Genomic DNA, 16109 nt, shown 5'->3' with positions numbered 1-16109 from the left:
TTTTGCAACATTTTTTTTGCTTGCTACACCTTTTTTACTCAATCCATTTCAAGCGCTTAATTTATAAATACATTTTTTTTGCTTTACTCTTTTCAGACTGAAAACCGATAATAATGGCGGCGCTTGGTGCCCCAAACATATGGTCTCGAATGCGTTGAAAGATTACCTGCAGGTCGACTTGCTACAAACGCATGTCATTACGGCGATACGTACGCAGGGTCGCTATGGCAAGGGTCAAGGTCAAGAGTATACGGAAGCCTATGTGCTGGAGTATTGGCGACCGGGTTTCACCAAATGGCAACGCTGGAAGAATACGCAAGGAAAGGAGGTGAGTGGTGATTATGAGATATGGTAGATTGTAGAAGTATTTAATTTTATGGGAAAAGTAGTGATATGATATTTGTAGATAAAGTTATATTGACTGCGATTTAAGCAACTAAAAGCAAATTTGAAAATGCAAGTGAAATATTCTGTTTGGGAAATATTTAAATACACTACTACTAGAGATATTTTGAACTATAGAGCAAATAGTACCAACAAATAGTTTACTCTAAAGCTAGAAAGATTTGAAAGATACAACTCATTGCTCCCTAAACCTTTTGGCTCGTTTACAGTTTAAAAAGAGTGATCTTATTGAGAAAAGGTTCATTTTCCTTAAGTGTTCGGGAAGAATACCACCAACGTAATTAAAACTTTCTGCTTTAGCTTTACAAAATAGTATCTTTGAACCGAAAGTCCAAATTATATAAAAAAAAATCCGAAAAAATCTAAAGTCACATTTAATATTCTCGAGAAGACTGCAAGAAATATCTAGAGCATGGCACCAGGAAAACAATGGACCAACTCTTGCGTATGTTATGATATACTGGAGGATGTGTCGATAGTGAGGCTGTAGAGCCTTTTACAATTTGTGCCAAGCGCAGGTATTCTAAAGGATGAGTACTTCTTTTGGACCTAACAACTGAACTCCATTTCGTATCGCAAAGGACCGAAACTGGTCTGCGCGTCGCTTATTGGCTTACCTTATTAACCTAACCTAACGTAATATTCCTTAAAGCCATAAGATTAGAAACATCAGATATTACACCCCAAATACATCTATATAGTAGAATCAGAAAAGTCTACGATGGCCGAAATAAGATAGTATGACTATCTTAAATACTTCCTCACATTTGTCCAACATTTAATATTCCATAATACTTGTAGACACGTAAATAAAGGTTACTGGAATTTATTTAGTATGAACCGACCAACACCATGGTAATATATTTTTCGAACACCTTGTATACTATGTAAGTCAAGGTTGATTTTTATTCTTGACGAAAAAGTCTTTTCCTTATTGTAACGTTTCTGTGCCTGCTACAGCTCTAGTAATTCAGTTTTAAAAAGCTCATTAAAAGTGATCCAGATATTGCGAAAAGCTTTCTTACAGGACCTAGGTCAGGTTAGTTTATGTTAATTGGTCGATCTGTACAGGGAGCACACTCATCTGTATAATTTCATTTCATAAAAAAATAATCGAACATTATCGAAAAGCTTCGTTTCTTGAACCCCATCTATAGAACCTAGTTTAGGTTAGTTTATGTTAACTGGTCGGTCCTAACCAGAAACTTACTTGAACAGCTTATAACTCCGTTCCTTTGTGGTTCCCAGAGCTTCTATAAAATTGATCGTAAATACCCTTATAAATCGAAAAAGCGCTTTGAGCTGACTAGAAATTTGTTGAGGCAGCCAATATAACCTATAGAATATCCATTTTCTCTAATCTTGGCATAATAATAATTTCGATTTTATTAAATATATTTTATTTTCTCTTTATAATTTCACACCCAGATCCTATCCGGCAACATCAACACATACAGTGAGGTGGAGAACTTATTGCAACCGATAATTTTTGCGTCGAAAATTCGTATTTATCCTTATGGACAATACGATCGAACTGTGTGTCTACGTGCAGAAATTGTCGGTTGTCCGTGGGAAGGTGAGTCAACTTTGAAGACTTTGTATAAATATTAACTTATTTAATTAGTAATACGTAAATTCTTAATCGATTTCATGTTGCATAGTATAACTTTCATAGTTTCCTCACCTAATTTTTAAACTATGATTGGTTATAAGAGTTTTAGTATAACTAAGGAATTCTTACTGAAGTTTAGTGTCATAAGTCGACGACTCAATGGATGATTTCTTGAGCTTGATTAATTTTTTTTGGAATTGATCTAACATAACACAGAGATATTGTGATATTAATTTGTATGTAGAAATTTTTCATTGTATTATATTTTGGTTATCTTAAGTTAAGCATTGTGTATAGCATACAGGATGAGATTTTTAAATATTTGTCAAAACCTTTTGATCATTCTTATTTCTTTTTGCAATGTCTTTCACAATTTTATCACTTCATGTTAGATTATGACGGCACAAATGGCCTTAAGGCTTTTTAAAAACGGTTGGATAGAAAAAGGTGTCAAACACTGATAAGCTTCAACACAGGTTTGCGTCTTGGGTTGTGACGGTTTTTTGATAATAAGAAGAATATTCAAAACTTGTTTGGAATAATTCCAGAAGTTGTTTCTCAGTTGTATAGTATTTTTGCTCAGTTTTTTTTCCTGGATATATACTTGCATATTTCCTAGAAGACCTCTTCCCTCATTTCTGTCGCAGAAACTTCCCTTAAAGAGTCTCAGTGAACTCTTTACTATATTTTCATGACTTTATTTCGGTTTTACCTTGACTATCTTCCATACACTGTATTATTTAAACCCCTCACTGTCAGCAATGCGCCCAAATGGCGCCAATAATGCGAATTCGAGACATTAAACGCTATCAGAGCGCCTTTCGTGTGCTTAATAAAATTGTAATTTAAGTCGTTAAGGGGGCAGTAAAAGCAAACAGCGAATAAAAAACAAAAGCAACCAAAGTACTTGAGCCAACAAAGGCAAAGGTTAGGCTGATTGCCTTCTGCAGCAGCGGTGAGGGTGTCGGGCAACAGGGCATATTTGTTGTGTTCCACGTGTACGGGGCAGACACTCGTAGACGTGCAACGCACTCGCAAATCGCGTGCAGACAGTTAACGACGACGCCCAAACGTGAATTTTTCTTTTTTTTTTGCCAGCATATGTCAATTTCTATATTTATTTGTTTATTGTTGTTGTGGTTGGAGACCTCTTTGCTGTTGCTGCTAACTGCCAGCAGACTAACGACGCCATCATGTGATTGTTGCATGCAATTTTTGGGAAAAAAGGTATTGCCAATAAAAAAAATATAATAATAAGTTAATCTCAATGGCGAAAGTCAAGCAATGCCAAGCCAAAATGCTTCAAAACACAACTGCAACGCAAATTGCCGACAAACAATAGGCAGCTGTGCACTTGCTACCGAAAAGTGCATACTTGCGTGCTTGTCGCTGTCAGGCGTGCGCAAATTTGCTAATGTCTAGCATGCTTTAGGGCGTAGTGGCTTATTCATACTGTGTTTCTGTGTATATTTATGCTTAATTTGAAAAATCATTGCAATATAATGATTACACAGCGAAAAGTGAGCAAAGTGTGCAAGTTGCGCCAAAAACATCAACAGCAAAGGGTTGAAATAATATTAGCGGAGTTTATGTAAAGACAAAATATCATCAAGTTGGGACTTGATAAGTGCTCGGCGCTGGTGTAAAAGTAGGCGTAACTTGTTTCCGTAGTGATGACACGGAAAAAGCATTTAACAAGCGGCGTAAAATGTCTTTACATTCATGGGGTTGGGCCGTAAGGTGCTCCGTTTTATGCATTAGCGCATAAAAGTATGCAACAAAGCGGAGCATATGTCAGCATTCAGCAGTAATGCGCGTGAAGGGTAAATATTTTTTCTTTTTCGCATTATTAGCGCGCTGTGTGTCGGCATTTATTGTACTTTGCTTTGATATTTTTGTAATTTTTTGAAATTTTTTATGGGCACTCCAGTTTTTGGTGCGGTTACTACCCTTACTTGTGCTTTACCATCATCACTGATTATACGCACATGATTATGTGAGATATATACATATATATTTATAGGAATTTACACATCTACCCATTTTATGACAGTCAAAAATATCCGTCATTTGTATGGATGTATGTTACTCTCTAAGCCACCATTAAATATTTTCCCTTTTATTCACATTGGAGTGGGTCAACTTATGTTGAGTCCGGAAATTATATTTGGGTGTGCAACATTTCATATGCAAATTAATCAACATAAAATGATTTGGCGCTTTTTCATAACATACTCATCTGCGCATAGGCAGTTCTACTTACTCTTTAGCTGGACTTTCATACAAGAGTATTGCATATACTTTCTGTAGGTATGTGGAGACCTTCATTTGTATTAAATATGTATGAATTTCATATATGAAAAATCATTATTTTGAGTTTTGTTTTCATTACAAACAAATGTTAGCACAGGAAATGACGAGTTATCTTTAACTACCGACACGAACAAGCGCATAAAGAGACCTGCTAGGAAAGCAACCACGATACAGGCGAATGATGAGCTTCTAAAACTATAAATAATGGATTTTATATCGTTTTCAAATATTTTTTATTTACTCAAATACAACTATTTTAGAATCTTTTTTCTAGTACCTATGGCATTTGCCTATTCCGCTTAGATATTTTTATAGGAAAATTTGGTTTGCTTAAGGATTTATGCAAGTAAAGAAGTGAGGTGTTTTTTCATTTCATTGTTTTTGAAGTCATACATAGTTCCACAGTGATTCTGAAGTTCAAAACAGAAGAAAAAATATCGCTGCGCTGACCTCAAATATTGTTCGCAGTATTGATATATACTTTGTTGCTGGATAAAATATGGATTGCCCTATTTAAAAGCTCTTTCTATATCTAATACATATATCTTAGTCCAGCACTCTATAGACGTACAGGCATTTACTATAAGTACATTGAAAGCTTCATTGACATTTCTACTCCCTCCAGGGATGGTAGGCACAATATTACTTTATAAAATTTAAAAAGCTGTCTAAGAACTCTTCGGTAGACCTTAGATCTTTCGGAATTTAAAGATTTCATAAACACACATTTATTCCTATAGGTTTAATATGCATTTTGACACTGAACACAATTAGAATTCCTTTACTTAAAAATACTTTTTTTAACGAGAGAATAGACCTTAGATTTCCAGTAATTTTTAGATTTCATACACACAAAATTTTTCGTTATAGGATGGTTATGCACTTATCATTACAATTTGGATTCCTTCACACTGCTACTGTTAAAGATTAGGATATTCTACAGGGCACTTTGTTACTGACTACAATTAGGTTTCCTCTACTCTTAAAGATTTTTTTAATAAATAATATGCCAGCGAATACTTCCAGTCACAAATTTCTCACATAATCTTCTCTTAACCCATCCGCACCTCAGCAAGGATTATTATACACTCCACAACCAAACCCATTCGAATTTAATAATCACATTTTAGCCACCTTAAAGCGTGCTGCATAACCCTAGCATATATTTGATGTAAATAACAACAAAATATTCGTCCCCATTTAAGCTTATTTCCACTTCAGTCTTAGTGGCTTTTCTTATGAATTTTTCATTAAGTCACTCAAAAATTTACGAGTTTTATAGACGGATGTATGTAAGTGTGTAGCTTGAAGGGTTAAAATTGAGTGTATGCATATTTTAGTGTTCATTTGTCATAAAGTTAATTAAAGCGTGGAAAAATTCATTTCAGCATTTCATATTAAATGCGATTTTTTCACCATAATGGGAGTGGAAAAAGCGTTTGCTGAGGAATAAGTCATAATAAAACGTTAGCGGAACTGGAAAATTTGAATTGGATTTTTTTTTAATTAGAGGGACGATAGCTAAAGAAAAACTTTGCATGTTATTATGTGAAAAATATACTAATAATGTCCAAATATTTTTTATGTTAATTAAAATTAGTCGGTTTATTTCTCCATGCCTGTTCCTGTTTTAAATAGTCAAATAGGAAATTTAAAAATAATTTCCCATTTTAGGGATATTTTTTTACAGGCTGTAGAAATGAAATGTATGTATCTACATAAACATTTTATCGATACTAACAATAAATTAAAGTAAAGATTAAATTTCCATATCCGGGGATATTTTTTATGAAACGGACATTTGTCAAATAGTGACTGTTTTGAATAAAATACACTTATTTTTATCAAGACAAAAATGAAACAAAAAAAAAAAAAACAAATTATAAAATTACCATTTACATATGTATGTATGTATGTATGTACATACATATGTTACAGTTTAAATTTTTTTTAACAAAAAGTTTTTAATTTAAATATTAAAAATATGTACATACATACAACATATGTATGATTTTGTGAAAAAGAAACTATCATTGTCCAAAAATCCTTCACATGAACTAAGATTACTAGTTTCACCTGTTTGTTTATTAAAGAATTAAATAAAAATTAAAAAAAAATTTCCCTTTTAAGGGATATTTTTTTGCAGGCCGTGGGAATTAAATATATATGTCTCAAAACATTTTTAAACAAAGTAAACAATAAATTAAAGTGAATAATAAATTTCCCTGATTAGGGTATTTTTTATAAAATGTATATTTGTAAAATAATGACATTTTTGCACAAAGCGTACTGTTTTCTATTAAGACAAAACAAAAAGCTATTTATAAAATTACTATTTACATTACAGTTTTAACTATTTTTACTAAAATTTTTGAACTTAATTATAAATTATTTTGTTTGAAAATTTTCTAGTGGTATCATTTTTGAAAAATTTTTATCATTTTATTTTCGAAAAATATATAATGTTGTGATATTACAAATTGTTTGCATTATTTTGTTATATTATATTGACGTTAAGGCAAAAAATTCCTAATTCGAAGCTATTTTTTCAATCCTTTAAATATGACATGTAAACATATCAGCTGTGCAACTTTAGCAATAACTCTTTACCCATTTAAATTAAGAAAAAATTTCATTCAATCTTTCACACTTAATGTCGCAATTTAACTTGAAAATACTTCAATCAATCACGAAAAGAAAAACAAAGAATTCAGTATTTGGCAATACAGTCAATTGTACATTCATTTTAAAGTTCAGCCAAAACGAAAAATGTTTATTTTTACTTAATTTGCCATGAAATAGACACAATAAAGTGCACTCGATTATCATTTGCGCAATCAATTAACCTCTCATAGCTAAATGTCAGACAGCTAAAATGCTTAACCGAACTAATGGATAAGCGAAGGTGGGAAATATGCAAATTTAATTTGAGAATTATTTTAATTTATTTTATTGTGGAACTCTAAATGCTAGATAAATTTAAGTTGATTCATAGATATGTATAGTATATACAAACAAACAAATCTACTATATAGCTTTTTGTACCCTTATATGAAATATTAACGATTTTTGACTTCAGGGTAACCAAATATTTCCAATGAAAAATAGTAAAAAAAATATTAAAAAAGTTAGGAAAAAAATTCAAAAATAAAATTAATAAATAAATTGAAAAAGTAAATTAGTAAATAAAAATTAAAAATAAAGAAGTTTGGAAACTGATTTTTAGATATAATTAAGTATATGTATAATACCAATTGAATGGGAAATTTTCATACACTTCATATAACATATTTCCTATAAACCACCTTTAACGCAACATTTGCATAACAGCTTTGTCTAGGAAGCAGTAAATCGAAAAACAATCGAAAAAATGTACAAGCGCAAAAAAAATTAAAATCTTTCAAAATGCAATCATCAATCACAGCCACTATCAGTTCACATTTTAAGCCACGTTTATGTAACTTGACTACACAAACAATAATAAAGACAGAGCAATGCAAGTGTTGCATGACAAATGCAATAACAACAATAACAACTTGCTACATTAACAACAGTTGTAAACAACATTAAAGCGACATAAAGTGCAGCTTAGCTGAACGCCACTAAGCAATGCGAAGATGTGTTCAGAGATACATGCAGTTGCCCATAAATACACATGTACATGTGATTATGCGTGAAACTACAGTTGTGAGCAGTAAAATAGCATATACGAAAATAAATGTTTAGCAAATTGTGATGTTTAGCTTAAAATCGTTTCCTGCATATGACAGTGGAGGTGATAAAAACGATAAAGTGAAGGAATACCGGTTTGCAGATACTAATTTCGATAACATTTTCCAACAAAACATTTTTTTTTACAAATATTACATAATCTACTCTGCGAAGGGCAAAGCCAAGTAGTTATTTTTTGATATTTTTGGAATTTATTTATATGGAATGGAATTAAAAAAAATTTCCCTTTCTGGGATATTTTTTAGCAGGCTGTAGAAAAGAAATATGTGTGCTTTAGTAAACTTTTTTATCGATATTAACAATAAATTAAAGTGAATAATAAATTTCCATATATGGGGATATTTTTTATAAAAGATATATTTGTAAAATACTGTTCTTTTTCCACCTAATGCACTTCATTCTATCAAAAAAAAAAAAAACATTAACACTTTTTGAGAGGGCCTTCAGATAAGCACCATTTCCTTGGCCGAAGTTGGCCCAGAACGAGGCATGTCTTCAACGATTTCTCAACCATAATTTTTCACGTAAAAGTATAGAATTTAGTTACTTTTTAAAAAATGTATTAAAATGGTATGTCTTTTCACCACTCTACAAATATTCCACACACGTCTGTAGCCTGTGGCTCCCTCTGTCATGCACACACATTTCTTGTGGCGCTTGCATTATTGTTGAGTGCTGGCCACATTTAACGTTTGGCTTATCGCCACCAATGCGTCTTATGCGCTCCAGACGACTGTGATTATGATGATGTTTTACTATTTCAGCTCGTCGTTATTATATTTGCTTATTTGTTTATTGACCATTGCTTGCCAACAACAATGGAGCGGCATAAAGTCGAAGCGTGAAAAGGCTTTTAATATGTTAAAAAAGTTGAAAAAAAATAAAAATAGAGAAAAATGCTTATCGCGGCATATAAAAATGTAAAAAAGTGACAACAACAAAAACTACGCAAGCTAGGCAAGAATAATGTGTCCATTTGAGCTTGCCTGTACGCTTGGGTGCGCCATGCAAAGCATCGCAGACAGCGCCAGATGGAGCCACTTACCTACAATTTTCTTATTTTTTTTTTAGCATTGTCCGCTTTTTCCCTTTGCGCGCCGCCCACTTTGCATAGCTTACTCAATTCTCACATTAATATTTTTTGCCGTGTTGTTTTGCTTTTGGCGCACTTTTGCCCTCCACTCAAGCGAAATATTTTCCTTGTCTTTTTGCGCTGCAATTGCATGCCGCAAGGCGCTCAAGTGGCTTTGCATGTTGACCTTAGCGTTATTTATTGTAACCCTCAAAACATATTAGCTATTGCTTTTCGGTGCTTGATTGCATATATATATATTTTTTTTTGTGGCGTTAATGTTTTCATAAACTTTTATGCAGCGTTTGCGGTGTGAGGTGTGGCAGCGAGATTTCTTAAGAATTTTTGCGTGCGTGTTTGGTTGATGGTTTCTTAAAATTTTCTATGTCTCATTATTTTTCACGTGCAGGCTTGTATATAGATAAGTTCTGTAATTTTTCTGTTTCCTCCTCCAAATATGTCTTCCAAACACTAAGTGCAACCGCCTGCGCCCACAACCCACATTAATTACGAACTCACCCTCGTCGCTGGCACTCAAGTCACACGTTTCTCACACTTTCCCTTTAGTGTTGAATTGTTTTATACAACAACAAAAAATAATTATAATAATACAAGAATGCGCCTCAAAGTCTCCGCTCATCCAAAACATGCGTGGGTTTCCATTTCACTTTTTCCAATAATTTATGATTACAATTTGTTAACGATTAGTAATGCCTCACCGTGGTTGCATGTAATTACGCTAGTTGTTATTTCTCTTAATGCACTTTTCCATAAAACCCCTGCCTATTTAAATGTACTTAGCCACGCACACATATAAATACATGTACACCACCACTCACGTCCGAAATGGGTTTGCCTGAACCGCGCGCTGACATTTGAACATAGATTTATGAGCCGTAATTAAATTCGTTTGATTTAATACAACACTTTTCCATTCAATTGATGCAGTGATGAATGCGCACACATGAATACGCACACGCCCACAAAAATACCTGCTCAGAAAATCCGCCACGTATGTACTTTAATGCATTTGCGCTTGTTAGCCATCGTAAGGTAGTATTTTTTATTAAATGTTTACAAAATATTTACCGTTAATTTTTGCAATTAGTCCGCAGCATGTTTTTGTAGGAATTAACTACCAGATATTATGTAGTCTACTAAAAACTTAATCATCTACTCGTTGTTTGAAATTATATCATTACTAGATGAACTAAACTCATATGTTTTCATTTATTCGCAACTTTTTTTTAGCTGAAAACTTAAAAATAAAGCAGAACAAAATTTCCCTTTTGAGGGATATTTTTTAATTTGGCTTGCAAAAGAAAGTTATGTATTTCAACAAATTTTCTATTAAGGAAAGCAGCAAATGCAAACAAATATTAAATTTCCTTAACTAGGAATATTTTGTATCGCTGGGAAATTTGTAAAAAAAAATGTGCGTAATATGTATTTTTTCTACTAAAATGGTCAAACTTGCTATAAATGGTGTTCATTCTTATAAGGAAATTTTTTTGTGCACTTAGAACAAAGATACATACATATACATACATACATATACATATACATACATATATGTACATACATACATATGTATGTATGTTTTGCAAATTTAGTGCGCTTCGTTGAAGATTTGTAAATTGTTAATACCTTCTTTTTTAAGAAATGTGCACTTCAAAAGGATATAAGTTTGGTTTTTGCGCAATATGTACTTCTTTCTGCTAAAACAGTATTTTCAATTACAATTACAAGAATTTTATTAACACTACTTGCATAAGAAATATATGTACATATGGTTAATGTGTATGTAAAAATTTGTATAATATATACATATGTACATAGTATGTACATATGTATGTATTTCCAACCATTTTTTGAATTTTGGTCTATGACTATAACCATTTAATAAGTTTCTAGATACGAACTCCTTTTTGAATTATTTTGCATGATAATTATGTACATTTCACACAATTTATTAGCAGTCATTAATCACATTGTAAAATAAAAATGCCTTAGGAATTCGCAAATATTACGTAATATTACGATAAAAAACTAATATACATAAAATAAATATACGTATTAATGCTACTTTAGTATTTTTTAAACTAAATTAAAATTTCCCTTTCTGGGGTAATTTTTAATAGGCACGAAAATTTCCTAAATTACAACTTGCTGTTATTATATTGCATTGTTTTAATATTATTTTAAATAAAATCTTAATTTCCTTTGTTGGGTAATTTGTATTTTATGTATAATAAAGGTAGCTTAACAGAAAATAAAATCAATCACTATATAAATTAAAGAAAATGCCGCTAAAAAGTCTTATATTTGATTTTTATTATGTGATACAATATATATGTATGTACATATGTACATGCATACATATGTATGTATGTATTTTTGCTGAAATTACTTGAATTAAACTTTATTTAATTTCTAATGATTGAAGCTATCATTAATATAAGTTTTATCATGCCACAAAAATTCCCCCACGTTTTTATTACAACGAAAAATAATCCTTCGCTTTTAGAATCTACGGTTGCTAGGTGTTAAAATTGCTCATGTCACACATATTATCTTCCAAAACATTAATCCACTATAATAACTGCGAATACGCTCGCATACAAGCAATTAAACAAAAATTCATACATATTTTAGTCACCTGTGTGTTAATTAAAAACGTAAATAATAGATATAGTCAATGTGGTGGCTTAATGACATTATGACCTAATACATGTGCCATATTAACCGTACTCAATGTGAAATTATTGAAAATGCAGCAAATATTTTCACGTTACACAAAAGCGAAAAACCTGTACAATTACAACAATGCATCATATAATTTGGAACTGCGTAATTATCCTAACGCACAAATATGCTAGCGCACCTAATGAGCGCCATTTATAATATCCTTTGCCGTAGGGGATAACATATGAGCGCATACTATTACAAATTTATACACATTACATACTTATGTTTGCATATGCGAGCAGGAGAAAATTTCACTCAATTTCAATGAACGCAGGAAATTTACGAAAATCCCAATACGTCGAAATATAATCGCACACGTGTCCACGCGCCTAAAACATATCTACATTTTTAATCATGCACAAGCATGTATGCGTGTGCGAGCGGCCAAAGCACACTAAAATTACTAATCGCGCCAGCGCAAATGGGCATTATTATCCCTGAAGCTTCATCAAAATGCATACTTTGTTGTTGTTCTTATTGCACATTTGTACTTTTTATCATTAGCTCTATTGGCACTGTACATTGTACTTGCTGGTCGTTGATATGAAATTTCGTGTAATTACCAAAAATCACATAATTACACTTAATGATACTCGGTAAGTGTGCGTGTTTTGACACAAACAGTTGGGATGTGGACATGTACATATGTATGTATGTACATTAAAGTTCAAGTAAGTAAGTCTATAGAGGGAGTATGTCAGACTGACATTACTGAACTCAGGTCACGGTAGCTGACAGCAAGGATTCAAATGTTTCACCTTCGCTTGTGAACTTGTAGTTGAAGCCAGGATACTTTAATTAATGAAAAATTTAGACAAATATTGTAGGTTTTTCAAAATTACCTCACTTGGTTGTATTGTATTTTATTATTAGTAATGCCTTTGAAATGCATTAATTTTCTCCGGAAATATCACATATTAATGGCAAATTTTTGAACAGATAATATGAATGAAATATACATGTGTAACTTTAACTTTCATATCTTTCTTGTAAACAGAAAACATCATATATATAGTAAAAAAAAATCCTCATGCGGGATATTTTTGAACAGAGTATATGAATGAAATTTATAGTATGTATGACTACTCATATTTTATTGCAAAAAACTACAATTGCAAACGAATATTCAACTTCCTATATAAGTTAAAAAGGGAAATCTGTGTTAAACTGATTTTTAAGTGTTTCAGGTAGCCAGTGTTAAAATGTTCAATCTTTTAGCCACAGAATTATTCGTTTTTTACTTGCAAATATAATTTTTTAACAGAAAATTTCAAATATAGAGTAAAAAGATAATCCCAACTTAGGGATATTTTTCAGCAGACCATATATATGAAATATATTTATCTCCAAACATTTTTTGTTAAAGAAAATAAACAATTCAAACGCATACAAAATGTCCTATATTTATTAATGAAGGAAATTTTATAATAAAATGGTTCCAAAGTGTTCAATGAAAAGTATTAAGACTTCAACTATTGGGTTCTAAAAATCAATCGTTTCCACTTCTCCACATCTTTGATTTTATTAAAAAATTTCAAATATAAATAAAAAAACAATCCCCGTTAGGGATATTTTCAAACAGACCATATGTCTCATATGTATGTATGTACATACCTCAACACATTTTTTATTCAAGGAAACAACAAATACAAAATTGTATTAAATTTCCTATGTTAGGTATGGAAGGGAAATTTATATTAAAATGGTTCTTAAGTAGCCTCAAAGTTCTTCGTTTTTACTTGCATTCATTTTTTTTACCGAAAACTTCTAATTTACAGTAACAAAAAATTCCTTCTTAGGGATATTTTTAAGCACACCATATTTATATTAAATTGGCTCCATAGTGTTTAGTGGAAAGTTAAGATTTCAACTCATGACGTCTAAAACTTAGTCGTTTCCACTTCTCCACATCTTTGATTTTAACAGAAAACCTCAAATAAAAATAAAAATAACTCCCCGTTGGGAATATTTTTAAACATACCGCTATGAATCAAATATATTCCAAACAAATACTAAATTACTTCTATTGTTATAGAAAGAAATTTGGTAATAAAATGCTTACAAAGTGTTTAGTGGAAATAATTAAGTTTAAATAACTTTAAATATAAATTTAAAAAAATCCATCTGGGGATATTTTTGAATGGACCACTATAAATGAAATATATGAACCCTTAGACATTTTTGCTGAGTAAACAAAAAGAAACAGCAGAATATAAAATTTCCTCAATTTGGTTTATAAGGGAAATTTGTAATAAAATGCTTCCAAAGTATTTAGTGGAAAATATGTATTAAGGTTTTCAGCTCTAGAGGCCTCAGCACAACTACTTCATGAAGAGTGTTGCACTAACATTTTGAATAATTTATTAGATTTAGAATTTATTGTACTAAGGAAGGAATTTGTAAGTTGGTTGCTAAGTGTTTCGGCTATTGCAGCAGCTAAAAGTTAAGTTATGTGAGATGAGTTCCACGCTGACAGTGATGATCCACATTTAATAAGATGTTGAGGAAGGATATTAACGCAAATTGCTCTCAACAATTTCTGTAACAGGGTATTTTCTTGAGCTCTCACCCAAGACAATTTTTCTGAAATTAATCATAGTGACAGCCCTTTAAAAATGTATCCAGTATACGAGTTCCAAAAACAGGTGTATCAAATCAGGTTTTAAACTAGATTTCTATCTGGAGATTCCATTTTTGTTAAAGGGATGAATTTTGAAGACCATCAAGAGTTCGACCTTGACTATATAGAACAAAAGACGATTCTAGCCTATTTCGTTGAATAGATGATGTCATAGTAATTGACCTACCTGCCTCTTAGCTCAGCAACTATTTTTATTAGCATCCACAAAGAATATACGAAAAATAAGTTCGTTTATTGTTTTTGAGATACTAAAGTTGAGCAGAACTATAAGTTTTCTTTTGAGAAAATAAAGTCGAGCTGAACTTCCCTTGGCGAGTTGTCCACAAGTGAGGAAGTAAACGAATTGCTTGACATCGTGAATTCATCCAAAGACACTCAGAGATTGCTAGATGTAACTAAGAAGCCTTAAAGATCGTTCAAATGCCCTCAGATGCCCATACATGTAATTAATAAGCTTGGGAGTTTACTCTTACCTGCAGAGATTTCTTTCAAATAGATTTTTTTTCAGCAGATAAAGGACTCCTTAATGTAAATTATAGTAATAGTTTGGTTTGCTATAAAATGCTTGTAAAACTTGTTGTTGTTATTGTTGTGACAGCAAGAATTTTTGTCTTAAAATTATTGGATGTTAAGGCGATAGTAGTCGCTCGGATATAAATCCTCGTTCGTTCCTCTTATTTTTTTTTTTTGACTCGGCGTCTATGAGTACAGTGGCTTTTGAGGTTTTCCAGAAAACTTTTTCATTTTCTATTTTTTTTTTGCTGCACTGTTTCAAAAGTCTACTTTAGTAGTAATTACAGCCGTAAACTTTTATTACCCTGCTGATAAATATATTTTCAACCGCGAATAACATTTTAATTCATAAAATTTTCATAAGTATTTCACAAATTTTAAAATTTTATTGCACATGCAATAAAATAAATTTAACCAAAAAATCATATATTTATGTGCATATTATACATACATATGCTCGCGTATTAATTCCACAAATATTATTGCAAGCATTGTCATAAAATCAGCAGCAAATGTGTGGAATAAATAAATTATAATCAGCAATAACTTCACGGACAATTGTGTGTGTTGCAAGCTGCCGCAATTACTTATAAATTTATGTAGCACTTATGTACATACATATGTTTGTACTTATGTACATATATAACTTATTTATATATAGTATACAATATTTGTACTTATGTATGTGTATGCAACCATAAATATGCACATTGGGCATTCATGCTAAATGAACGGAAGTCAGAATTATTTATGTGATTTTCCTGTGGAAATTATTTATGAAAATTGCAAACATACTGTACTTGACCGCGAGAATTAAAAGCATACATAGTACTACATACAAACATGCGGAAGTATGTACATATGTGTTTATATAAATGTGCGAATGTATGCATGAAAGCCCACATGCAGCAACATTAACCAGCTAAAACGTATGGAGGATTAAAATGTTGTGAAATATTAAATGCTTTATGTTGCATTGATAATATATTCATACAGAAATAAACATATGCACCCACCCATATATGTAAAATACATACATATGTATGTACTTATAAATTAAACTGCATGCGTCG

The 16109-nt window shown here is 31.6% G+C and overlaps 1 protein-coding gene across 1 annotated transcript in view; it reads left to right on the top strand.

The window, feature by feature from the left end:
• Nucleotides 1–16109, top strand: part of LOC126751956 (uncharacterized) — a 157274-nt gene that overhangs the window by 101311 nt on the left and 39854 nt on the right. The window contains exons 4-5 of the mRNA XM_050462435.1: nucleotides 97–328; nucleotides 1834–1981. Coding sequence (XP_050318392.1) covers nucleotides 97–328; nucleotides 1834–1981 — 380 coding nt within the window. The remainder of the gene's footprint in view (nucleotides 1–96; nucleotides 329–1833; nucleotides 1982–16109) is intronic.

This window comes from Bactrocera neohumeralis, chromosome 3 (assembly GCF_024586455.1).
Source record: "Bactrocera neohumeralis isolate Rockhampton chromosome 3, APGP_CSIRO_Bneo_wtdbg2-racon-allhic-juicebox.fasta_v2, whole genome shotgun sequence".
Taxonomy (NCBI): Eukaryota; Metazoa; Arthropoda; class Insecta; order Diptera; family Tephritidae; genus Bactrocera; species Bactrocera neohumeralis.
Note: the sequence above shows the minus strand (reverse complement) of the source record. Positions and strands in the feature narration are given on the sequence as shown.